General features: G+C 39.7%; 1 protein-coding gene across 2 annotated transcripts in view; it reads left to right on the top strand.

The window, feature by feature from the left end:
- Window positions 1-27,665, top strand: part of GUCY2F (guanylate cyclase 2F, retinal) — a 105,597-nt gene that overhangs the window by 38,488 nt on the left and 39,444 nt on the right. For both annotated transcript variants that reach the window (XM_081566807.1, XM_081566806.1), the window contains exons 6-8: window positions 4,686-4,817; window positions 13,205-13,294; window positions 26,593-26,769. In XM_081566807.1, coding sequence (XP_081422933.1) covers window positions 4,686-4,817; window positions 13,205-13,294; window positions 26,593-26,769 — 399 coding nt within the window. The remainder of the gene's footprint in view (window positions 1-4,685; window positions 4,818-13,204; window positions 13,295-26,592; window positions 26,770-27,665) is intronic.

Consider the following 27,665-nt stretch of genomic DNA (forward strand, 5'->3'; position numbering starts at 1 on the left):
GAGAACAAGTATTTAATTCTGTGACAAAGTATTTTATCCAGAAATGGGTAGTCAGTAATAAAAGCAGATGGCTAGTAGTCATTGCAGTCGCTCAGTCATGTCTGACTCTTTGTGACCCCATGGACTGCAGCACTGTCCTCCACCAACTCCCATGAGCTTGCTCAAACTCATGTCCATTGAGTCAGTGATGCCATCCAACCATCTCATCTTCTGTTGTCCCCTTCTCCTCCTGCCTTCAATCTTTCCGAGCATCAAGGTCTTTTCCAATGAGTCAGTTCTTCGCATCTGGTGGCCAGAGTATTGGAGCTTCAGCTTCAGCATCAGTCCTTCCAATGAATATTCAGGACTGATTTCCTTTAGGATGGACTGGTTGAATCTCCTTGCAGTGCAAGGAATTCTCAACAGTCTTCTCCATCACAGTTCAAAAGCATCAATTCTTTGGCGCTCAGCTTTCTTTATGGTCCAACTCTCACATCCGTACATGGCTACTGGAAAAACCACAGCTTTGATTAGATAGACCTTTGTCAGTAAAGTAATGTCTCTGCTTTTTAATACGCTCTCTAGGTTTGTCATAGCTTTTCTTCGAAGGAACAAGCGTCTTTTAATTTCATGGCTACGGTCACCATCTGCAGTGATTTTGGAGCCCCCAAAAATAAAGTCTGTCACTGTTTCCATTGTTTCCCCATCTATTTACCATGAAGTGATGGGACTGGATCCCATGATCTTTGTTTTTAGAATGTTGAGTTTTAAGCCATCTTTTTCACTCTCCTCTTTCACTGTCATCAAAAGACTCTTTAGTTCCTCTTTGCTTTCTGCCATAAGGGTGTGTCATCTGCATACCTGAGGTTGTTGATATTTCTCCTGGCAATCTTGATTCCAGCTTGTGCTTCTTCCAGCCTGGCCTTTCACATGAACTCTGCATATAAGTTAAGTAAGCAGGGTGACAATATACAGGCTTGACATACTCCTTTCCCAATTTGGAACCAGTCCATTGTTCCATGTTCATGTGACATTTGAAATGTCAAAATGACAGTTCATGTCAATTGCCTAGATATTTTGGGTCTAAAGTGTCAAAACAATAAACAACTTTGAACTGAATTATCCTTTCCTTTGTATAGGCCTTACGATGGTCCAGTAAATATAAAACCTCCTTCACCTATGCCTTCTTTCTTTCCTGTGCATGCGTGCATACTCAGTCATATCCAACCGTTTGCAACCCCATGGACTATAGCCTTCCAGGCTCCTCTGTCCATGGGATTTCCCAGGCAAGGGTAATGAAGTGGGTTGCCGTTTCCTCTTCCAGGGGATCTTCCTGACCCAGGGATCGAACTTGCATCTCCTGAGTCTCCTGCATTGCAGGTGGATTCTTTACCACTGAGTCCCCTGGAAGCCCATTCTTTCTTTCCTACTAAGACACAAAACATGCTTGGCTTTCATACTAGTCCTCATAAAACCACCATAAATAGCAGAATAGTGCTACCTCCAGATGAACAAAGTACCTAAGGTTTTAAAATCGTGTTCATGCTAATATATCTTTTCTTTCACTTGTGCATAAATTTTGACATAATGAGAGTTAAAAAAAAAAACAATCATCACCACTTTTCACCATAGGAGTGATAAAAATGAATAGCAACAGAAATGGATAGCCTTAGAAGGAGTGTTCTTCTTCTTGACTACGTTGGCCCAGGTAGAAAGGGATGGCATTACCATAGCAGAACATAGCTCTTAACCTCCACATCCTTTCTGGCACTTGGCTTGTATCAGGGGTTCTGATGGGAAACGATGGGGAAGCATACATTTTCCTTAATTGTTGTGTAGTCACAAACTTGCAGCTGGCTGGGTCTAATCAGTCAAAGCCAAGTCAAGAATTCCATCCAAATGGAATGTCTGAAAGTATAAACTCTTGGTGAATATAAAATTAATTCGGTCTAGAAAAATTGGCAGGTCAGGAGAAGTCAGGTCAGGAAAGGAAATTTTTAGAAGAAAGTGAAGCTGAAGCCCAAATGTATGTGGATTTTGGCAGATTGTCTTGCTTTCTCCTTTGGCCTTCATGAAGAGGTCTATAACTCAATATACTAATCTAAGTGCTCCTGCTGAGATAGGCAAATAAAGACTGAAAGGGAAGTAGATTCTCCTCTGGCCTTGCTCTCTTTTTTTCTTTTCTTTTTTTTAATAAATTTATTTATTTTAGTTGGGGGCTAATTACTTTACAATATTGTAGTGGTTTTTGCCATACATTGACATGAATCAGCCATGGGTTTACATGTGTTCCCCATCCTGAACCCCCCTCCCACCTCCCTCCCCATCCCATCCCTCTGGGTCATCCCATTGCCCCAGCCCTGAGCATTTGTCTCATGCATCGAACATGGAATGGTGTTCTGTTTCACATATGATAATATACATGTTTCAATGCTATTCTCCCAGAACGTCCCACCCTCACCTTCTCCCTCAGAGTCCTTAAGACTGTTCTATGCATCTGTGTCTCTTATTCTGTCTCGCATATAGGGTTATCATTACCATCTTTCAAATTCCATATATATGCATTAGTATACTGTATTGGTGTTTTTCTTTCTGGCTTACTTCACTCTGTATAATGGGCTCCAGTTTCATCCATCTCAATAGAACCGATTCAAATGTATTTTTTTTAATGGCTGAGTAATATTCCATTGTGTATATATACCACTGCTTCCTTATCCATTCGTCTGCTGATGGACATCTAGGTTGCTTCCATGTCCTGGCTATTGTAAACAGTGCTGCGATGAACATTGGGGTACACGCGTCTCTTTCAATTCTGGTTTCCTTGGTGTGTATGCCCAGCAGTGGGATTGCTGGGTCACATGGCAGTTCTATTCCAAGTTTTTTGAGGAATCTCCACACTGTTCTCCATAGTGGTTGTACTAGTTTGCATTCCCACCAACAGTGTAAGAGGGTTCCCTTTTCTCCACACCCTCTCCAGCATTTCTTGCTCTCTTGAGGAGAGTTCAGGTTGATGCAAGGATTATGTGAAGAGTCAAGTTTTCCATCTTGTCTGAATCTTGAGCTGTTGGGATTTCAACACATTAGGGGCTGGGTGTAGTTTACCATTGCCTTGGAGCTTTGTGATAGTCTTGTCTTCATAGAATGAACTGAACTTGAGGCTAAATCAACTGGTAATTTTTAGTTTCTCAAAGACTATTAAGGGCAGAGTGTGTGGCAGTACTTAAGATTAATTTTTATTGGCAAGCAAGAGTGAAACAAAGCATGATGTGGTAGAAAGAACACACAGGACCAGAAATATAACATCCACATTCTTCTTGCAGTCCCTAGGTCTCTCTTTCTTCACTGTGAAATGAGAGTGTTGAAGTTGGGGGCAGGGTGTGGCCTAGACAATACCAAATGTGACTGCTAAGTATGAATTGCTATAATTCTAAAAAGGCATATTTGGAGACATGGAGAAGAATATGAGGAACCTATTGACTTATTGGGCTTCCCAGGTGGCACTAGTGGTAAAGAACCCGCCTGCCAATGCAGGAGGTGTAAGAGACAAGGGTTTGATCCCTGGATCGGAAGATATTTCTTCATATAAAATAAGTCTGCTGGTTCAGGTGAAGATTCCAAGTTCAGTTGAAGATGTTCAATTTTAAAAGTTAACAAAGATTTCAGACAATCCTTCCTTTTGTCATTTAACTGCACTTCCTAGCCCTCTTTTATGAGACTTATGTGTGTGCTCAGTCGCTTCAGTCATGTCCGACTCTTTGTGACCCCATGGACTGTAGCCCACCAGACTCCTCTGTCCATGGGATTCTCCAGGCAAGAATACTGGAGTGGGTTGCCATGCCCTCTTCCAGGGCATCTTCCCAACCCAGGGATCCAACCTGTATCTCGTACATCTCCTGTATTAGCAAGCAGGTTCTTTACCACTAGCGCCACCTGGACTTATAAAGTATCAGACTTATAAATCGTGATCTACTCTCTACCATCTTATTGCTTTCTGAGATACCTTGTGTCATGAATCTTGCCTGCATAGAAAAAGGTTGTCATTCAAGATGGTATGGGCTTCCCAGGTGGTTCAGTGGTAAAGAATCTGCCTGCCAATGCAGGAGATGTGGGTTTGATCCCTGGGTTGGTAAGATCCCCTGGAGAGGGAAATGGCAACCCACTCTGGAAAATTCCATGGACAGAGGAACCTGGTGGGCTACAGTCCATGTGGTCACAAAGTGTTGGACACGACTGAGTGACTGAGCATGCGTGCAAGATGGTGCAACATAAAGAGCTAGGCCTAACAGCCAGAAGGGTGGGATTCTGTCCTAGTTCTGTGCCTGATTTTTTCAAAACATTAGATTTTCATCTTTTTCTCATTTTTGTCTGTAAATGAGGGTCCCACACTGAATTATGACTGGTGTTCTTTCTTGTCCCCCCGAATCACTCTAACTTCTCTAGGAGATGGAAATATCTGCAAAGCTTTGCCTTTCTTTTATGGCATATGGAGGTGAAGCAAAGAACCAATTCTAGCATAAAAAATAATGCTGGCACTAGGAAAAATTAATAAATGTCATGTTTATAGAGCTCAACTCAGAAAGTGACTTTCTTAGGAATAAAAAAAGAAAAAAATACCAGACACACATAGTACCTATATCATAGCTCTGTGCTCTGTCCTTAATCGTGATAATTTTGTTCATAAACTTTCTTTCCTAATCCTTTCACAGAGAGGAAGTCGTGCCAGTGTAAGTTTCCAGATCACGTCAGAGGTCCAAAGTGGAAGGTCCCCAAGACTCTCCTTTTCTTCAGGGAGTCTAACTCCAGCTACCTGTGAAAACTCCAACGTAGCGATTTATGAGGTAGGATATCCAACAGCTATCTAATCTGCTGCCTTCTTGGGTTTTAAAACAAGGCAGTGACTTAGAACTTGCTTAATCTTTGTGCAAAAATGTTGAGGGTTTGGTAAGTCTTTCCTTTTGGTAAGTTTTTTGTCCGTTACCCCTTACAGACTCATTCAGCTGACCATGATTTTCCTCGGCAACTAATCTGCTTAACTTACAACTTCACTGATCTTTCCACACTGTTTATTTACTATGAATGTGGAAAAAAGTCTGTGAGACTCGGACTTAACACTTAACCATGTCACTCATTCCAGAAGACATAGGTATAATAATAGAAGAAATGATTTCCTGAATGAACTGTTTGTGATGTGATGTCTAGAAATATGCTTTATATAGAGTAAGGGTTGGGACAAGCTCTTCTCTTCATATTCTGGTTCTTCTTCCTATACCCGTTATCCTCTGATATTATGGAAATCTTTTCAAAATTATTCATTTCTTTTCTTAGTCTGTACTGACTCTTGGAGTAACAGGTTACCTTCTGCTGTCTAAAATAGAGATCCTTTTTATTTCACTTACATTTCTGTCTTTCAAGCTTTAAAAAACCACATCCAACCCCTTGTTCTAAAATACTGGCATTTAGTGACCAGAACAAATCTCTCATTGGTTGGAGAGATGAACTGTTTTTTCTCAGCAGGAAAGAGTTAAAGTGAAAGTTGCTCAGTCGTGTCTGACTCTTTGCGACCCCATAGACTATACAGTCCATGGAATTCTCTAGGCCAGAATACTGGAGTGGGTAGCCTTTCCCTTCTCCAGGGGATCTTCCCAACCCAGGGATCGAACCCAGGTCTCCCTCATTGTAGGCGGATTCTTTATCAGCTGAGCCACAAGGGAAGCCCAAGAACACTGGAGTGGGTAGCCTATCCCTTCTCCAGGGGATCTTCCCAACCCAGGAATCGAACCGAGGTCCTGCATTGCAGGCGGATTCTTTACCAACTGAGCTATCAGTGAAACCCAGGAAAGAGTTAAGCAGTGGATAAAAGGGAAACCAGACTGCCTTTCTGTCCCTCCAAGGTGAGGCCTTTCCAGTGTGGTTTCCTTGTTTTGTTTGAAGATACTCCCCAAAGCAGCAAACACTCACAACTTTAGTAGTAACTACAAAGAAAGTTCAAAACGGGTCAGAATGAATTTTTAGGTTCTCCATCATTGGATTATCCAAGCTGAATGCTCTCATCTGTTTGATAAATAATTTATAGCTACTTAAAACACCAATGTTAGTATGGTATATCTTTGCTCAGTTTACAGGAAGTGTGTTGACTTAAATTTGGAGTAGGAAACCTCTGGATCTTGCCTTGAACTTAATTTAATCAAAGGGGAGATCTGATTCAAATGTAAACTTGAGTTATTGGGGAATTAAAAATTCTACACTCTCGAAGACCAAAGACAAGGTAATCTCAAGATAACCTTTTGAATGTCAAATGGAATGGGGCTGCTGGCTTTACAAATGTACTGATGTCTCTGATTCTGAAGTAAATCTCAACACCTAAGGCAGTCTCTTGGTTTTTCATCTGTAAATTGAGGGGTTGAACTAAATTCTTAATCTTGGCTGCTCATTAGAATCTCTGTGTGTGCATGTGCTCAGTCGCTTCAGTCGTGTCTGACTCTTTGCGACCCCATAGACTGTAGCCCACCAGGCTCCTCTGTCCATGGGATTCTCCAGGCAGAAATACTGGAGTGGGTTGCCATCCCCTTCTCCAGGGGATCTTTCGGACCCAGGGATGGAACCTGTGTGTCTTATGTCTCCTGCATTGGCAGGCGGATTCTTTACCTCTAGTACCACCCGGGAAGCCCTGTGGGAAACAAAAAAATACCTATGAGGCTCCACCCCTAGTAACTCTGGTTCAGTTGGTTTGGGGTGGGCCCAGGCAGTGTTATTTTTTTTTAAGTTCCCCTATATGTGCAGCCAGGGTTGAGAATTGCTGAACTGAGAGAACTTTGGGGCCTCTTCTGGCTCAAATGTTCTATGATTCTCTGATTCTGCAGAAGAGTTTATGTGTTGAATTGTGGTATGTTTTATTTGGTGGAGCAGGAAGGTTTTAATATAGAATGAAGAAGGAGAAAAAATAAACATCTGTATGTAATTGTCCTTTAAGAATCTGTCAGATATTTCCTCATTTTGGAAGGAGGCAGACAGTGGAGTTAGTTGCCATAATGACTGTTGTTGGTCATTCAGATCATGGCTATTTCTGAACTGCATAGTCCACAGGGGAAGTTTATCTGCACAAAAGGAGGGTATTAGTGAGAATAATACCACACCACAAGGTCAGCATGCAAAGGAAGACAGCTGAAGCTAGAAAACTGTCTAGCTAGAGTTGAGGAGGACTTTGGAAAAGAGCAGAAGTCAATCAAATCAACAGACCAAACAAAGACGTCCAGTATGCCTTCTGAAACAGCCCTCTATTAGGCGTGTTTTAAAGAAGATTCATTATCTAGTTTCTGTTTAAAGATAATTTTCATAAGATTTTTTATTGGAAGATATGGAAGCTCCAGACAATGTGCCTGGAGTAGCAGACACCTAATAACAAGGGACAGGCTTCTCTAGGACATGCCTTTCTAGTCATTGTAATACACTGACACAGATTCACACTTTGATGGGACACACGGGTGCATATCCTCCAGAATTGTACAGGAAACTCAGCCCTTATCTCAGAGATGTAAAAGGAAAGCTAGCTGAGCAGGCTGCTTGGGAGAAAGAGCTGTAAATGGCAGATGCAAAGGGAACATGTCAGGATCTGTTCTAATAGCCACTGTATAGGGAAGAAGGGTGAGGCGAGCAGTAGTGCCACCCTGACACACTCAGAAAGAACCCACTGAACTGTTCCTCCCTCTTCATTCTCTGACTCCTCCTGCCTCTCCACTTCTCCCTGTGTTTTTCTCTTTGTCCCATTTCTGTCTCTCCCTCACACACCCTCCACATCCATCTCTCTTTCCCAGAGCCTTTTTTTCTATCTTCCCACCTTCTAGATCCCATGTAGCTCTCTCTCCACCCCTTTACTTTCCACAGCCATCTTCTCTGTCTCATCACAGAATCAGATCATCAAAGCTGAAAAGGAGCTTAGAAATCATCTAAGTGGTCCAGCTCTATTGGTGTGGAAACTGAGACTCAGGCCAATGAGGTGACTACCCTAAGCGTGCGTGCCTGCATGCTAAGTCACTTCAGTTGTGTCTGACTCTTTGCAACCCCGTAGTCTGTAGCCTGCCAGGCTCCTTTGTTGGTGGCATTCTCCAGGCAAGAATACTGGAGCGGGTTGCCATACCCTCCTCCAGGGGACCTTCCTGACCCAGGGATCGAACCCACGTCTCTTATGTCTCCTGCATCGGCAGGCAGGTTCTTTACCACTAGCACCACCTGGGAAGCCCAGCTACCCTAAGGCCATCCTTGAATTTGAGACAAAGCCAGGTGTAGAACCTAATTCTCTTGGCTCTTAGTTAATACAACATGGCCTTAGCGCAAAATTTATGGACTTTAAAAACTTTAGTGGATAGAGTTTGATGTTTCTTCCTCTTAATTAAAAAATGAATTATGAGTGAAGTATTGATATTTTATCATTCTTTCTCTTAAAAGAACAAAACAGAACAAATGGTGCATGCGTGGCAAAAATAAAACCTGCACATATCCTCCCTTTTTCTCATTATTAATAAAGTAGGACACACACAGACTCAATAAAATTTTGCTTATAAAGTTTGTGAGAAGTATTTAAATCTTAAAACAAACACACAAAGCCCCCAAACTAAAGAAAGCCCATGGGAAGAAAGAGCAACAAAGTGGGAGATGGAAGACCTTGCTTCTGTTACTACCTAGCCTTCTGACCTTGGGCCAGTCATTTAATCTCTTCAGGCTTTAATTTCTTTAACTATGAAGCTCTCAAATTTGGTGATTTGGCAGGGAAAAAGCTCTGCTTAACTACTTATTAAAAGTTAATAAGCAAGAGAGACAGCTAACCCATGTCTGTAATAGGGCTGATTCCAGGAAGAAAGTAACAGGCACTGGCTATAGGCAGAGTCAGGGCTGCCAGTACTGATGTTCATGTTGTACACTGCACAAGGGGACCACATCTAAGAGGGTACTATTCACATTGTAGACATATACTAACTTATATGAGAGTGGTGCAGGAGTGAGCAGAAAGATTCTGGCCTCCCAGCCTAGTTCTGGAATGAGGTGGTGGGAGCAACTTTCACACATATCTACATTTATACCAGCATACCTGACTATGCACATACATAGTCACTGGTAAACAAATATGCACCTGACTTTGTGCTACCTTGACAATACCCCTGGAGTTTCTTGAGATTACTTCTTTCTCCTGCCTAATATTTCTATAGACCCGATTTCAGCTTTTCACCAGCACCTCTGCAGCCCAACTCCAAACCTGCAAAGAGGCCTTACCTGGCAGGCAGGGTTTGGTGGTACCCAGAGTATTGAAGCTGCTGGGGGAGTGTATTTTCTGGCATCTGAAGGATGTATGAGTCAATGAGAATGTGGTATATGCATAGATACATACAGCTGAGGCTGCTGCCCAGCATCACAGGGCTGCCACAGGCTGCAAAGTAATAAATAGTCTCACACAATTATTATTTTAACTTGAGGAAAGCACCCTTTGCTAATTAGCACAAAGGTGCCATAGAAGCTAGCAGCGACCATGATCCAAGTAATAGAATCGCAAAGGTGCTGGAAGGCATTAATGACCATCAGTGTATAACCCACTCATGGGTTGAGTTTGTAATTCCCATTAGAGTTTATTCTTTCAGCTTAAACTTTAGCCTTTGATCCTGGGCAGAGTCCTCTGAAAAGGAGCAGGTAGTTCAGTGTAAAGAATTCGTCTACCAACTCAGGAGACACAGAAGACATGGGTTTGATCCCTGGGCTAGGAAGATCCCCTGGAGGAAGAAATGACACCTCAGTCCAGTATTCTTGCCTGGAAGATCCCATGGACAGAGGAGCCTGGCAGGCTACAGTCCGTGGGGCCACAAAGTGTTGAACAGAACTGAGTGACTGAGCACAAATGCACAAAATACAAAGTCCTCTGAAGGCTAAAGCTTTGAACTGTCAGGCCCTCATGACTCCCATGACTAAGTGAGTAAGTGTGGGGTCTTAGAATGGGCCTTTGAATCATTTCACAATTTGTATGGAAATATAAGAAACCTCGAATAGCCAAAGCAATCTTGAGAAAGAAGAATGGAACTGGAGGAATCAACCTGCCTGACTTCAGGCTCTACCACAAAGCCACAGTCATCAAGACAGTATGGTACTGGCACAAAGATAGAAATCTAGATCAATGGAACAAAATAGAAAGCCCAGAGATAAACCCAAACACCTATGGACACCTTATCTTCGACAAAGGAGGCAAGAATATACAATGGAGAAAAGACAATCTCTTTGACAAGTGGTGCTGGGAAAACTGGTCAACCACTTGTAAAAGAATGAAACTAGAACACTTTCTAACACCATACACAAAAATAAACTCAAAATGGATTAAAGATCTAAACGTAAGACCAGAAACTATAAAACTCCTAGAGGAAAACATAGGCAAAACACTCTCTGACATAAATCACAGCAGGATCCTTCATGACCCACCTCCCAGAATATTGGAAATAAAAGCAAAAATAAACAAATGGGACCTAATTAAAATTAAAAGCTTTTGCACAACAAAGGAAACTATAAGCGAGGTGAAAAGACAGCCTTCAGAATGGGAGACAATAATAGCAAATGAAGCAACAGACAAACAATTAATCTCAAAAATATACAAGCAACTCCTGCAGCTGAATTCCAGAAAAATAAACGACCCAATCAAAAAATGGGCCAAAGAACTAAACAGACATTTCTCCAAAGAAGACATACAGATGGCTAACAAACACATGAAAAGATGCTCAACATCACTCATTATTAGAGAAATGCAAATCAAAACCACAATGAGGTACCATTTCACACCAGTCAGAATGGCTGCTATCCTAAAGTCTACAAGCGATAAATGCTGGAGAGGGTGTGGAGAAAAGGGAACCCTCTTACACCGTTGGTGGGAATGCAAACTAGTACAGCCACTATGGAGAACAGTGTGGAGATTCCTCAAAAAACTGGTGATAGAACTGCCATATGACCCAGCAATCCCACTGCTGGGCATATACACCAAGGAAACCAGAATTGAAAGAGACGCGTGTACCCCAATGTTCATCACAGCACTGTTTACAATAGCCAGGACATGGAAGCAACCTAGATGTCCATCAGCAGACGAATGGATAAGGAAGCAGTGGTATATATACACAATGGAATATTACTCAGCCATTAAAAAAAATACATTTGAATCGGTTCTATTGAGATGGATGAAACTGGAGCCCATTATACAGAGTGAAGTAAGCCAGAAAGAAAAACACCAATACAGTATACTAATGCATATATATGGAATTTGAAAGATGGTAACGATAACCCTATATGCGAGACAGAATAAGAGACACAGATGCATAGAACAGTCTTAAGGACTCTGAGGGAGAAAGTGAGGGTGGGACGTTCTGGGAGAATAGCATTGAAACATGTATATTATCATATGTGAAACAGAACACCATTCCATGTTCGATGCATGAGACAAATGCTCAGGGCTGGGGCAATGGGATGACCCAGAGGGATGGGATGGGGAGGGAGGTGGGAGGGGGGTTCAGGATGGGGAACACATGTAAACCCATGGCTGATCCATGTCAATGTATGGCAAAAACCACTACAATATGGTAAAGTAATTAGCCCCCAACTAAAATAAATAAATTTATTAAAAAAAAAGAAAAAGAAAATTTTGGCTAAAAAACAAAAAGAATGGACCTTTGTAACCAGTTCCTTTTATTTTTTTTTAAATAAAAGATCATTATAATTGCAAGCCATAATGGAAACATGATTAACCTAACAATATTAAAATCATTACATACAATTTGGGGGTTAAGTAGAGTGATGTGGTAAGTGCATACACGCATATGTTTTCATCTGGCCAGCCAGTCTATGTCTTTTGTCTAACCAGTTCCTTGGTGACTGTGATGTAGCTGGTATGGGGCCACATACAGGGAGTTGCTAGGCAAGAGACCAGGAGTTGGTACTTTGACCATTCTAGTGCAGACAGGCACTGGTCCTAGACTACCTTTCTGAACTTTGTGAGCATGAGCCTGATTAGCATAGTTCTGTTCAGCTGCTGAAGGCCCCTGAAAACAAGTTCCTAGTTAAAGGGTTTTGAGCTCCTTGACTAGAAGATGCCCTCTGACACACAGTAGAGGCTAGTAACTCAGATGCCCGCAGCTCCTGTTATTAGCCTTCGCCTCCGGCTGGTCTCCAGATGCAATGCCACAGCTGGATATATTCCTTAATAAGAATGGCTACACTCTCTTATTCTTGGAATTTGACTGTATAGAGCTCTCTGCTTTATTATCTCTACTTGATGACAAATTGGTGCAGCCTGAAATGGAATCTCCAGGCTATAGGTAATAGACGTGAAAGCACTTGGAAGAGGAGAGAGTGCTGTGCAAATGTCAGGCATTATTATTGTTACAGAGAAAAAGGTATCTATATATGTATTGCTTTTTTCAAATTTGGGTTGGACAGAAACTAAATAGGGCTTGGTGACTGATGAATCCTTGAGGCTGTGCACGTAGGAGAAAATTATCTAGCAGGCACCGGTGTTAAAGTGAAGACGACAAAATAATTGTTGTTTTTGACTTGACAGGCAGCCTTAGAAAATCACTGTTTTGTGCTTAAAAAGTCAGAAATAGACTTCTGAAAGAGTCTAGGTTACTCATATTACTGTGGTCGTACACTTGTACATCCAAATGAAAAATGTTTAATTGGTGTTGAAGCCAATTGGTTTATGATTAAAGTAGAAAAGGCCCCCAGATGGCCTGTCCCATGAGAGAAAAATGGATCAAGGTAAATGCAGGCAACATTTGCTGCGCTGCATCTCCTGCCCTACATCTCTCACCACAGACGCCTCAAGGCAGTGAGAATTGCAACCACTCACCATTACCATTAATCGCAGGAAACCTGGTGCTATATCACTTAGCTATGAATGAGTGAAATGACCCAGCACTTTCTGCAGTGAGTTCAGGTAGTCGTAGAGAGCAGTATCATTCCTTTTCTGGGGTCTACATTCCTGCAGTTGTTTCCCTGTCTTTAGTTAATTGGAATTTTAAACTGTAACTTCTCTGTATGACATCCTTTTTAGCTTGGAATACAGAATCTCCATGGGGTGGAGGGTGAGAAAGTGGAACAGAGCTTGTGTGTGTTGATGGTCTAACTATAAACTCTTCGTGTGGAAGGGAATAGTTGCTCTAAAGCTGTTGGCAACTAAGGCTCCTCAATACTCTTTACCTTTTCTTTCTAGGGTGATTGGATATGGCTGAAAAAATTCCCCTCTGGAAATTTTGGAGACATTAAATCCATCGAATCAAGTGCAAGTGACATATTTGAATTGGTATGAGAAACTCTCTCTTAAACATATTCCCACTGAAACCAATCATTTCTCCAAAGTAACAAATACCAACTGTTAGGAAGATCTTAGAAACTACAGGGAGGTGACTGACTTGTTATGACTATATGATGGAATGGCAAAAGTATGGGCTCCAGAGTCAAAAAGACATGAAGGATTCAATCCCAGCTCTGCCACTTAGGAGGTATACTAACTTGAGCAAATCACCTAAACTCTGAGCATTACTTTCCTTAGTTGTGAAAGGAGTATATCAGTGTCTGCTTCCCAGGGTTAAGATAACACATGTATAGCATCTTGCACATTTCCTGACATATAGCTTCTTTGTAAAATGGTAGCTACTATGATTATTATAAAGTACATATCCCATAATCTTTCATAATCTCTAGTTGCTATACCTAGAAAAGTCATCTGGTAATTTCTATTTATATAAGACAAATGGTGACTTCCCAATCCCACCAATTATATTCAAAAAGTCCTTGGATGGGTTGTGTAAGAAAACAGCCTATAGATGAGGCAGAGATGATGATGCTCCCTCTCAAACCATTTAAGATCAACCAGCTCCTTGAACTTTGAGTTCATAAAAGATTTGTGGAGACTGTCTGGTTCCTTCAGACTCATGAAAATGGAATTTTTAGAAGATAATGATGGATTCCTTCACATTTCTGAATCAGGCAAGTTCAAATCAATCCAATAGGTTTGAATGAGGCACATGCTATATTCAGAACTAGTAAGAAAACAAAGGAAATGGAGACATGGAAGACGCGCGGCCTACGGGAGACCAGCTGTGACCCATGGGTCAGAATGAGATGTTATGGTTTTTTACATGTAGTTGTTTTTTTAAAAAAAAATATTTATTCATTTTTCACTGTGCTGAGTCTTTGTTGCTGCTTGGGCTTTTCTCTAGTTGTGACAAGTAGGGGCTACTCTCTAGTTGCAATGCTCAGGCTTCTCATTACAGTGGCTTCTCCTGTTATGGAGCACGGATTCTAGGGTATGCGGGCTTCAGTCGTTGTCGCTTGTGGGCTCTACAGCACAGGCTCAATAGTTGTGGTCTGTGGGCTTAGTTGCTCCTGAGCATGTGGGATCTTCTGGGATCAGGGATTGAAACTGTGTCTCCTGCATTGGCAGGTGGATTCTTTACCACTGAGCCACCAGGGAAGCCCTGCGTGTGGTTTTGATGCCTGGAGCTGAAGGAAAAATAATGAGGATGAATCCAGAAGGGAGACCAAGATCAGAGCTAGAATAGGTAGTTCCACACTGGTTTGATGATCTGGAATGCCAAACAGAGAGCTAGATCCAAAGTATGGAGCCAAAACGGCCAGACCTAGGAACTACTAAGCTAAAAATATGGAAATAAGAAGGCCCAAGATAGAGTGCATCCATGATATATTTTTTTGGGTAATTTAAAGTTTTGATATAATTTCAAACTTACAGAGAAGCTACAAAAATAATTCAAGGAACTCCTGTATACCTCATCCAGGTTCAACAATTGCTTACATTTTGCCTAGTGCTTTTCATTCTCTATTTATAAATTTATGTACAGTTGGCCTTCAGAATCCACAGGTTCTGCTACCCCAATTTAACCAACCTTGAATTGGTTGAATGCTGCTAAGTCACTTCAGTCGTGTCCGACTCTGTGTGACCCCATAAATGGTAGCCCACCAGGCTCCTCCGTCCCTGGGATTCTCCAGGCAAGAACACTGGAGTGGGTTGTCATTTCCTTCTCCAAAGCATGAAAGTGAAAAGTGAAAGTGAAGTCACTGAGTTGTGTCCGACTCAGTGACCCCATGGACTGAAGCCTGCCAGGCTCCTCCGTCCATGGGATTTTCAAGGCAAAAGAATACTGGAGTGGGGTGCCATTGCCTTCTCCAGAATTGGTTGAATATGCAGGTGTAAAACCCAAGGATATGGAGGGCCCACTATAAAGGACTTCAACATCCATGGGTTTTGGTATCCTCACAGGTCCTGGAATCAATCCTCAGTGGATACCAAGGGATGACTATATATTCTTTTTCTCTGAACCATTTGAGTGTGAGGTGTAGACATCATACCCTTTTACCTCTAAATACGTCAGTGTTTATTTCTTAAAAACAAAGACATTCTTGTATAGAACTGTGGTATAATTGGGCTTCCCTGGTGGCTCAGATAGTAAAGAATTTGCCTGCGATGTAGGAAACCCAGGTTCCATCCCTGGGTCAGGAAGATCCCCTGGAGAAGGGAATGGCAACCACTTCCAATAATTTTGACTGGAGAGTTCCATGGACAGAGGAGCCTGGTCGGCTACAGCCCATGGGGTCACAAAGAATTGGATATGACTGGGCGACTAAACACACACACATGATAATATTATCTAAACTCTTGTCCATATTTTAATTTTATCATTGGTAATAATACATTATGGCTGATTTTTCCTTGGGCCAGTTTCCAGTCCAAGTTTACACACTGTAGTTGGTTGTCATGGCTGTTTAGTAGCCTTTAATCTGAAACAGATTTTCAATCTTTGTTTTTATTCATCTTGATATTTTTTGAAAACTATAAAGAATTCATCTTGATATTTTGTGAGTTATTTTGTATATGGTCCCTCAGTTTGGGTTTGTCCCATGTTCTTCATGGTTAGATTTAGGTTATGCATCTTCAGCCAGAATGCTACAAAAGTGATGTGGTGTCCTTTTCAGTGCTTTGTATTTGGATGTACATGATATTAATTTTGATCACTTGGTTTAGGTGGTGTCTACCAGATTTTGCCACTGTAGGGCTACTGTTATTTTTCTCCATTGTAATGAATACTTTGAGCCTGTATAAATATCCTGTTTTTCGTCAAATTTTTACTGCTAATTTTATCACCCATTAATGACCCTCTAACTCTAGCATTCTTTCTATGTTTATTTGTTGGGATTGTACAGTAAGAAAGAGTCTTACCTTCTTTACCATTTATTCATACATTTATATCAGTGGTTTTAGTTTCATTCAATCTATCTATATATCTATTTATCTATGTATATATCTATGTATCTATTTATCTATCATATCTAATACTGCCCATTATAAATGAATGCCACAGAGTTCATTCTATTCTTTTCCTTTTCATATTTGTAACTCCTTTCTCCAACAGTTAGAAAACTGACTTCCATTATCCTTATGACATCTTTTTGTGCCCCCTTACTAACTTGTGTTGCCATGTCAGGTGCAGGTATTAACTCAGTCCTAGGGTGAAGAACAGTTTTTCAGAATTTACCTTGTAAAAGTGTTAATTCCTTTCTAGTACTTCTATGAAGCAGGAAGGTGATCTGATGATGCTATCACTGTGAGTCCAACACTGCTTTGACTACTTCTGTGCTTTCATGACCTTGAAATGTTGAGGTCTGGGTACCAGGGGCCAGACTGGAAAACACATCTTGGTGAGCCAGCTGCAGAAGGGAATCCTGTACCGTCAGATGGATCTTCCTGAAAGAGAAACAGCTGGAGTCAGAAGCCAAAGGACTGATGACTTCCAACATCTTTTAGGGTCCCAACTTCTGCAAAGGTGTATGTAGGAAAATCAAGCTCTATCTGTCTCTCAGTCTCATGTTCTTTCCCATCATGTGGAACTGAGCAGCATACTCCCTGTATCATCTAATACCTTGGCTACTTAGTTCCTTGCCATGTAATCTCTGATCATCTTCTCTTCATTTCACTTTAGCCACCCACTACTATCATTATACCTTGGGCTTTGTTGTTATCTATAATTGCTACTGAAAATGCTTTACTTCCAAAATCATAGATTTGAACATCACACTCTCTGACTATAGCCTTCTCTTCTTTGAACTGTACCTATACTTTCACTGGGTCTTCCAGACCTCTACTTTCTCCCATCCCATAAGCTCTTCTTTCATCTTCTTTCAGGTCCACCTTAGATTACATAATTGATCATTTGAAAACACTATTTCTGTCTTTTTTGGTCAGGTAAATTTGTAAAACTCATATTCTGGATGACCCTAACTCTTAACTTTCTTTGTGCCTGCACTTGAACAACCAAGCATTGTGGCAGAAAGTCATGCAAAGTATATCGTTTCCACTATAAATTCATGTCTCTCATCTTAAAATACACCTTAACATTGTCCTTTAAGTCCATTACACTACTTCATTGGTTTCTACAACCCATCTTTCAAAGCTTCTCAATTTTCCTTAAACCTCCTATGTTCTTCTCTGCCTTTATTTTTACTGTTACCACCCTGGTCCAAGCCACCATCATCACCCACTAGAGCTGCTGCTACTGGCTTTCTTTTTAAAGAGAGAATTTTTTTGGGAACAGTTTTAGGTTCACAGCAAAACTGAGCAGAGTAAAGAGAGTTTCCATCACCCCCTGCCCCCACTCACGCACACAGCCTCCCACACTATTCAACATCCTGAACCAGAATGGTACATTTATTATAACCTATGAGCATGCATTGACACATTATTATCACTCCAAGTCCATAGCTTACATTAGGGTTCATATAAGGTAGTATATCCTATGAGTTTTGACAAATGCATAATGACATATCTACCATTATGTCAGTAACATATAGGATAGTTTCAGTGCCCTAAAAGTCCTCTATGTTCTGTCTATTCACATCTTTTTCCCCTAACCACTGGCAACCACTGGCAGGTTTTTGTTTTTTTTTTTTAATGCTACACACATCCATTTTCACCACTGTCAAATCTTTTCTCCACACTGCAGTCTGAATCAAAATCGAACCTGATTTTGTCAGTTCTCTGCTTAAATCTCTTTAAATATATATCTCTTTAAATATATTGTTCCTCTTTTTGGGTGGAGATTTTAAATTACAGATTCAATTTTTTGAATAGATATTGGACGATTCAAACTTTCTATTTCTTCCCGTACCAGTTTTAGTTAGTTACAGCTTACAAGAAAGCTGTCCATTTCATATATTTTGTCAAATTTACCAGCATAAAGTTGTAAATAATATGTTCATGCAATCTTTTAAATAGCTTTAGGATCTGTAGTGATGCTCCCAATTTCATTTCTGATACTGATAATTTGTATTTTCTCTTTCTTGATCAGTTTTGCTAGAAGATTATCAATTTTATTAATCTTTCCCAGAAATAAACTTGGCTTTGTGGATTTTTCTCTTTTGTATGTCTGCTTTCTATTTCATTGATTTGTATTCTGATTATTTCTTTCCTTTAGTTTCTTTGTTTTTAATTTGTTGGTTTTTTTCTAGTGTTTTTTTGAGCTGGAAGTTTTTATAAGTGATCTTAATTTCTAATACAGTCACTTAAAGCTAGAAATTTCCATTTAAGTACTGCATCAGCTACATCCTAGAAGTGTTTCTTTTTAAAGATGTTTATTATGGAAAATAACAAACACATACAAAGTAAACAGATTAATATAACTAAACTCCATATGCCCATCACACAACTTCAACAATTATCAACACTCTACAATTATTATTTCATCTATACTTCCACTCACTTCCCACATCTCTAACTTGGTTATTATTATTGTTGTTGTTATTTTTCAATTCTGTATCTTGGAGGTAAAATTACATACATTGAAATGCTCATATCATAGATACATAATTTTGATGAAGGGATATACCCGTATAATCTAGACTTCTATTATGATATAGAATAGGGGCCCTGACCTGTTTTTTACATCCTGGGAGCTAAGAATGTGTTTTACATTTTTTAAGGGTTGTAAAAAAAGAAAACAAAGATTATTGCAACAGAAATCATATATAATCGGCAAAGCCTAAAATATTTACTATATTTACCTTTACAGAAGAAGATTGCTGACCTCTGATATAAAATATTTCTTTATCTCAAGAAAGTTCCCTTGTGTTCATCAATAAATTATTTCATTCTCCCTCCCACCCCTGCCACACCACAAAAGGAAACCACTGTTCTGGGTGTTTGGCCTATCTTAAATTAATCTTGCTTGTCCTATAATCGAAAAGCAAAGGAGAAAAGGAAAGATATACCCATTTGAATGCAGAGTTCCAAAGAATAGCAAGGAGAGATAAGAAAGCCTTCCTCAGCGATCAATGCAAAGAAATAGAGGAAAACAATAGATTGGGAAAGACTAGAGATCTTTTCAAGAAAATTAGAGATACCAAGGGAATAGTTCATGCAAAGATGAGCTCAATAAAGGACAGAAATGGTAGGGACCTAACAGAAGCAGAAGATATTAAGAAGAGGTGGCAAGAATACACAGAAGAATTGTACAAAAAAGTTCTTCACGACCAAGACAATCACGATGGTGTGATCACTCACCTAGAGCCAGACATCCTGGAATGTGAAGCCAAGTGGGCCTTAGAAAGCATCACTACCAACAAAGCTAGTGGAGGTGATGGAATTCCAGTTGAGCTATTTCAAATCCTGAACGATGACGCTGTGAAAGTACTGCACTCAATATGCCAGCAAATATCGAAAACATAGCAGTGGCCACAGGACTGGAGAAGGTCAGTTTTCTTTCCAATCCCAAAGAAAGGCAATGCCAAAGAATGCTCAAACTACCACACAATTGCACTCATCTCACATGCTAGCAAAGTAATGCTTAAAATTCTCCAAGCTAGGCTTTAGCAATACGTGAACTGTGAACTTCCAGATGTTCAAGCTGGATTTAGAAAAGGCAGAGGAACCAGAGATCAAATTGCCAATACCCGCTGGATCATCGAAAAAGCAAGAGAGTTCCAGAAAAACATCTATTTCTGCTTTATTGACTATGCCAAAGCCTTTGACTGTGTGGATCACAATAAACTGTGGAAAATCCTGAAAGAGATGGGAATACCAGACCATCTGACCTGCCTCTTGAAAAACCTGTATGCAGGTCAGGAATCAACAGTTAGAACAGGACATGGAACAACAGAGTGGTTCCAAATAGGAAAAGGAGTATGTCAAGGCTGTATATTGAAACGCTGGGCTGGAGGAAGCACAAGCTGGAATTAAGATTGCCAGGAGAAATACCAGTAACCTCAGATATTCAGATGACACCACCCTTATGGCAGAAAGTGAAGAAGAACTAAAGAGCCTCTTGATGAAAGTGAAAGAGGAGAGTGAAAAAGTTGGCTTAAAGCTCAACATTCAGAAAACTAAGATCATGGCATCTGGTCCCATCACTTCATGGCAGATAGATGGGGAAACAGTGGAAACAGTGGCTGACTTTATTTTTCTGGGCTCCAAAATCACTGCAGATGGTGATTGCAGCCATGAAATTAAAAGATGCTTACTCCTTGGAAGGAAAGTTATGACCAACCTAGACAGCATATTAAAAAGCAGAGACATTACTTTGCCAACAAAAGTCCGTCTAGTCAAGGCTATGGTTTTTCCAGTGGTCATGCATGGATGTGAGAGTTGGATGTAAAGAAAGCTGAACACTGAAGAATTGATGCTTTTAAACTGTGGTATTGGAGAAGACTCTTGAGAGTCCCTTGGACTGCAAGGAGATCCGACCAGTCCATCCTGAAGGAGATCAGTCCTGGGTGTTCATTGGAAGGACTGATGTTGAAGCTGAAACTCCAATACTTTGGCCACCTGATGTGAAGAGCTGACTCATTGGAAAAGACCCTGATGCTGGGAAAGATTGAAGGCAGGAGGAGAAGGGGACGACAGAGGATGAGATGGCTGGATGGCATCATCGACTCGATGGACATGGGTTTGGGTGGACTCAGGGAGTTGGTGATGGACAGGGAGGCCTGCTGTGCTGCGATTCATGGGGTCACAAAGAGTTGGACACGACCAAGTGACTGAACTGAACTGAACTAACCTTAGGTACGTGGAATCATATAGCATACTGACTGATTCATTCATTTTATATGGATAAATAGCTTGTTCTCATCATTGCTGAGTAGTAGTGAATTGTATGGATATAACACAATGTATGTATTTTTCCTACTGATGGGCATTTAGGCTGGTTCCAATTTGGGCTGTTGTGAATAAAACTGATATGAATGTGCTTTTGATAAGTCTTTTTATGGACACATATTTTAATTTCTCTTGGGTAAATACCTAGGAGTGGAATTTCTATGTTAAAATATGTGTGTGTGTGCTCAGTTGCTTCTGTCGTCTCTGACCCTATGTGTGACCCTCTGTGTGACCCTATGGACTGTAGACCTCCAGGCTCCTCTGTCCATGGGATTCTCCAGGCAAGAATAACGGAGTGGGTTGCCATGCACTCCTTCAGGGATGTTATAATATAGAACATGTTTAACTTTATAAGGCACTACCAAACCTTTACTATTTCCATTTCCTGCACACAAGTTATGAGAGCTCCGTTTACTCTACCTGATCACCAAAGTTTCATATTGTCAGTTTTTCTGGTTTTAGTCATAATTGGTTTCTTTGGGTATCTCATCGTGTTTTTAAAAATTTTTATTTTAATTCGATAGAAACAACAGAAATTGCCATCTCTAGGTGTTAAGTATATTCACATTATTTTACAACAGATCATCACAGCTTTACATCTTATAAAACTGCAACTCTGCACCCACTAAACAAAACTTTTCTTTTCCCCACTCACCCTCAATACCTGGTAACCACCAATCTATGTTCTGTCTATGAATATGACTACTTTAGATACTCTACAGAAGTAGAATCATACAATATTTGTCTTTGTGTCACTGGCTTATTTCACTTCCTGTAATGTCTCATTGTGTTTTGAAAATACATTTTTTTGTTGTTGTTAGTTGCTAAAGTGTGTCCGACTCTTTGTGACTCCATGAACTACAGCACTCCAGGCTTTCCTGTTCTCCACTATCTCCTGGAGTTTGCTCAAATTCATGTCCATTGAGTCGGTTGGTGAGACCATCTAACAGTCTCATCCTCGGCCGCCCCCTTCTCATTTTGCCTTTAATTTTTCCCAGCATCAGGGTCTTTTCCAACTTATTTTTTATTTAGGTATAATTAGATGGTCTGTACAATGAATTTTGATAATTGCATTTATCTATGTAACCATTCCTCAAAACAAGATACAGAATATGTTAATCACCCCAGAAAATCCTGTTTCCCTTATCAGTCAATTTTTTTTTTTACCCCAGAGGCAACCATTGTTCTGATATCTAGTACCATGAATTAGTGTTTTATTTCTGTTTTTGAATTTCATGTAAATGGAATGATAGAGTGTACACTCCTTTTTTCTCTCAACATAGCATGTTTTAAGATAAATGCATGTTTTTACATGTATCAGTATCAGTTCATTTTTAAAAAATGCTGAGTAGGATTTCATTTTGTGAATATATCACAGTTTGTTTATAATTTTCTTGTTGATGAAAATTTGGCTCATTTCTTGTTTTTTTGGCATTATGATTAAGGCAACCATATGTATTTGTTTAATTATGAAAAACACATTATGTAAATTTTACCATCTTAGCAATTTTTAAATGTACGGTTCGGCAGTGTTAAAGAAACTCGAATTGCTGTGAAACACATCTCTAGAACTTTTTCATCTTGCAGATATAAAACTCTGTTCCCATTATATAGCAACTCACTTTTTCCCCTCCTTGTATTTCTGGACAGCCATTATTCTACTTTCTGTTTCCATGGATTTGACTACTTTAGACACCTTATATAAGTGGAATAATATGGTATTTGTCTTTTTGTGACTGGTGTATTTCACTTAGCATAATGTCTTCAAGATTCATCCATGTGGTAGTATGTGAATAGTTTTCCTGTTAAAGGCTGAATAATATTCCATTTTATGTTGTTCATTCATTTCTTGATGGACTTTTGGGTTGCTATGAATATGTATATGCAAATATCTCTCTGAGATCCTCCTTTCAATTCTTTGTATACATACCAGGGAATGGAATTTCTGGATCATATTGTAGTTCTAATTTTAATTTTTTGAGTAACCTCCATACTGTTTTCCATAGCAGTTGCACCATTTTACAATCCTCCCAACAGTGTACATGAGTTCTAATTTCTCCACATCCTTGCTGACACTTGTTATTATCTATTTTTTTTTAATTTTATAGTAGCTGTCCTAGTGGGTGGGAGATGATACTGCATTTTAATTTAGATTTGCATTTTTCTAATGATAAGTGTGTTGGGTTGTCTTTTCATACGCAACTGTAAACATTTTTGTACAAGTATTTTTGTGAACATATATTTTCACTTCTCTTGGGTAAATACTTAATAGTCTGAGTCATAGAGTAGATGTAAGTATAACTTACATGAAACATACAAACAGTTCTCCAAATTGGTTATAAAATTTTACTCTCCTGTTAGAAATGTACAAATGTTCCAGTTGCTTTAAATTCTCAACAACATTTGTCTTTTTGATACAGATTTCTGATACTGCAAAACTTTCCAGTATGTAGAAAATGTTTTATTATTGTGATTTTAATTTGCATCTTCCTGATAACTAAAGTTATTGAGCACCTTTTCAAGTGCTTATAATTCATTTCTATATCTTCTTTTGTTACTTGTCTTTTTATGTTTTTGCCCATTTTTTAAAAATTGAGAGTTTTGTCTTTTAATTGTTGACATGTAGACATTCTTTTATATATCCTGCTTTTGGTCAGATATATGCTTTACAATATTTTTCTCAATCTGTGACCTGTTTATTTAATGGTGTCTTTTGATGAGCAAACTTTAATTTTGAGGAAATCCAATTTATTATTTTATTCTATTTTGTGGCTCAGAAATCTTTCCCTATTCCAAGATTTTAGATATAGAGTTATGATCCATTTTGAATTTGTTTTTGTATGTGGACTGAGAGTAGTGGTCACAGTTAATTTTTTTCCATAGAGATATCCAGTGTTCCAGTAACAATTGTTTACAAAAGGCTTTCTTGTCTCCATTTAATTAACTTTTCAACTTGATGAAAAATTAACTGACTATATATGTGTGGGTATATTTTTAGACTTTCTACTCTGTTTCATTAACTCATCAGTGTACCCTACTGCCAATATCACACTGTCTTAATTATCATAGCTCTAGAGTAAGTCCTGTAGTTAAGTGGTGTAAGCTCTGCAAATTGTTCTTTTTTAAGATTGTTTTTGTTAGGGTAGTTCATTTTAATTTTCAATAAGTTCTTAAATCTACTAGTCTATTACTTTAATAAACCCTTCTGGAATTTTTCATAGGAGGTTATATGAATTTATAAATCAATTTAGAGAAAATGGATATCTTAACAATATTGAGTCTTCCAGTCCATTAACGTGGTATGGATCTTCTTTTAAGTTTTCTTTAAATTTTCTCACTAATGTTTTGATACTGTTATACAATATTGAGTAGAAATGGTGAAGGAAGACATCCTTGTCTTACTCTTGACTCTAGAGGGAAAGAATTTAATGTTTTACTGTTGTATTTTATATTACCTGAGGGTTTTTTCACACATGTCCCTTTGACTCTAACTTTTTTTTAATGATGAAGAGGTTTTTGTATATTCTCTGACTGCCTGCAAAAGTTTATCTTTAGATTTCAGGAGTTTGATTATGATGTGTCTAGGTGTAGTTGTTCTCATCTTACTTGACCTCTCTGGTATATATCACATTTTCCTGAAATTCCTTCCAGCATTTATCTCACCTTCCTGAAACTCTTCTTATGGTGTTCATAATGTTCTAAATAAGCCTTTATCTTTAGTCTCATTTCTAAGTGTTTATGTGGGATGTTCTTCCTTTCTCCATCCTTTAAATGTTGAAATTCCCCCCTTTTCTTTTTATTCTATATACTTCCTTGGGTTATCTCATTCACTCTCATTAATTTCATCTACCATTTACATGTTTACAATTCCCAGGTCTATTTATCCAGAACACACTTTTCTCCTGAGCTTCAAACTCTGATTATCTCCAACCGTCTTTGAAATATTTCCAACTTGATGTTCCACAGGCCCTTCATTCTTAACATGTTTCAAACTGAATTAATCAGTCTTCCTCATCACCCAGAATTTGTTTTCCCACTCTCTTAGGTCAGATTCTCTAAAAGCTCAGCCTGAGATGGGAATTCTTGTTCAAATTACTCATTGAAAGAATGCTCTCAAGAGAAAGGGAGTGGAATGCCGAATAAGGCAGTTAAAGGGAGAGGAATGCAGGATAAGGCAGAAATAAAAGCTCAGCAAGTATGTGATCTCAGCTTGAGACTAGCTTCACTATGATCCTATGGGAGAAATACTGCCACACAATTTATACCATGAGTTCCCCTTTGAGGCTAGGGAGTTGAACTTTTGTACCACTCCCAGTCAGTCAATCATTACCTGGGATCTGTGGGTGGGCTCTAACATTTCAAGTAAGATAGCTCCCCTTTGGGTTGGGCTCTAGGACAATTTTCAAGAGAATGAGCAACTGTGAATGATCAGCTAACATTTACAGCAGCTGGGAGATGCATGGTAAAGGGAATATGGGTGGGGTACCAACATATTCACTACTAAACCTCCTGAATTCCTTATATTGAGGTATATCACAGCCATCTATCCAAGAATCCAAGAAGAAATCTAGAAGTAATCATGGAGCCCTTTTCTCTCTCATCCCCCATTAACTAGTAATAATAATAGATAACAATTGTTTAATATCCATAATATTAATTTTAAATTCTATAGTAGAGTTCTCAAAGCTGCACAGGATGTGGCTCCTGTCTATCTCTCCAGCCTCATGCCTCATATTCTTTCCCTTACACTGTGTTCTGGCCACCCTAAACCTGTTGCAGTTTCCTCAGCATAACATGCTCTTCCTCTTGGCTGCCCCGCCCCCTGCCACCATGTTACCTTCATGTGGTCAGCTCTTACTTGCCCTTCATGATGGTTCAGACATTACCTCCTCAGGGAAGCCTTCTCTGATCTCCAAGGCTGAATTAAACACTTCCCATCTGAGCTCCACCAGAATCCTGCTCTCCCTTCGATAAGAACTCATTAAACATGGAAATGCATCAGTCAGTTTGTTTGTCTATCACCTCTCTTTGAACGTGACTCCTTTCAAGACATTGATTTCAGTTTGTTTATCTTCGTATCACTAGCATGCAGTCCAATGCCTTGGACATTGTTGGGACACCCTAAATGTTTCTCATGTTAGTAAAAAAAATGAATGGATGCAAAGGCAAAATGTTGTCCAAATTCTAAATGTTTCTTCTGAAACAAATTTTATAAGCTTTGGCCTGATGTTTATAGAAGCTATTTATTTTAACAGATGCTGCCTAGATGGATATTCACTGAAAGACAATCTATTCCACCTCTTACTGTACTAACCTTTTTAGTATTCCTAGGTCACTGAGCTCCACTCTGTCACAGAGTCCCTAAAGAAACAGGAAGAAGGCCCCAGCTCCAACTGAGACAGAACAGCTGTGACTCTCTTCTCTCCCTCTGTTTCCAGATGAAGGACCTGCGTCATGAGAATATTAACCCTTTGGTGGGCTTCTTCTATGATTCGGGGGTGTTTGCCATTGTGACAGAATTCTGTTCCCGAAGGAGCCTGGAAGACATACTGATGAATCAGGATGTGAAACTAGATTGGATGTTTAAATCATCACTCCTGCTGGATCTCATCAAGGTTAATGGAAAGACTGAAAATCCAAGATTTTCCCCATAGATTAGATTCAATATTTGAATCAATATTTTGGGATGTTTTATTTTCCTTCAGTAATTTTCCTTGGATCACCCCTCCACCTTCCTTCCCTGTGTTGGCCCCCACCCATTCTCATAGCACCTTTGTTATTTGTTTTATACATACATATATATATATATATATATATATATATATATATATATGTATCTGTTATAATGTCCTGATAAAGAAAAAATTTGTTTGTTCCCCCTACTACCAATTTGAGGGCCAGATTTATCTGTACTTCCTATAGCCATTGGGCTTCTCAGGTGGCTCAGTGGGTAAAGAATCTGCCTCCAGTGCAGGAAACCAAAAGACGTGGGTTTGATCCATGGGTGGAGAGTAAGTATCCCCTGGAGGAGGGCATGGCAATCCATTTCAGTATTCTTAATGGGAGAACTGGACAGAGGAGCCTGGTGGGTTATAGTCCATGGGGTCGCAAAGAGTCAGATATGACTGAAGTGACTGAGCACGCACGCCTATAGCCATTGAGCACTCTTCTGTCTTAAGCACTCCTCTTCCATTCCATTTCTCTGCTTTCTGGACATGAGGATGGGCTCATTCCTGGGCTCTTTAGTCATACTTAGCCCCATCTCCTGGCTTTCACCTTCTAAAAGGTGGTTCAGTTTAGAAATAGATGATAGGTCTTTGTATAGGTCTATGCCGTAGTTATCGATGTGGAACTCAGCATGACCAGAGAGCCAAAACGACCATTGATTCTATCAGGCAGCACTTCTATTCTCAGAGGCCAGGACTGTTAACAGCCAGTGGAGTTCACAGATGGGTCCGTGTGTGCAATTCAGTGGAATCCATGAAATCCCTGGAATGATATGAAAATTGTG

The sequence above is a fragment of the Giraffa tippelskirchi genome, chromosome X (assembly GCF_054371585.1).
Source record: "Giraffa tippelskirchi isolate mGirTip1 chromosome X, T2T-mGirTip1v1.2.pri, whole genome shotgun sequence".
NCBI lineage: Eukaryota > Metazoa > Chordata > Mammalia > Artiodactyla > Giraffidae > Giraffa > Giraffa tippelskirchi.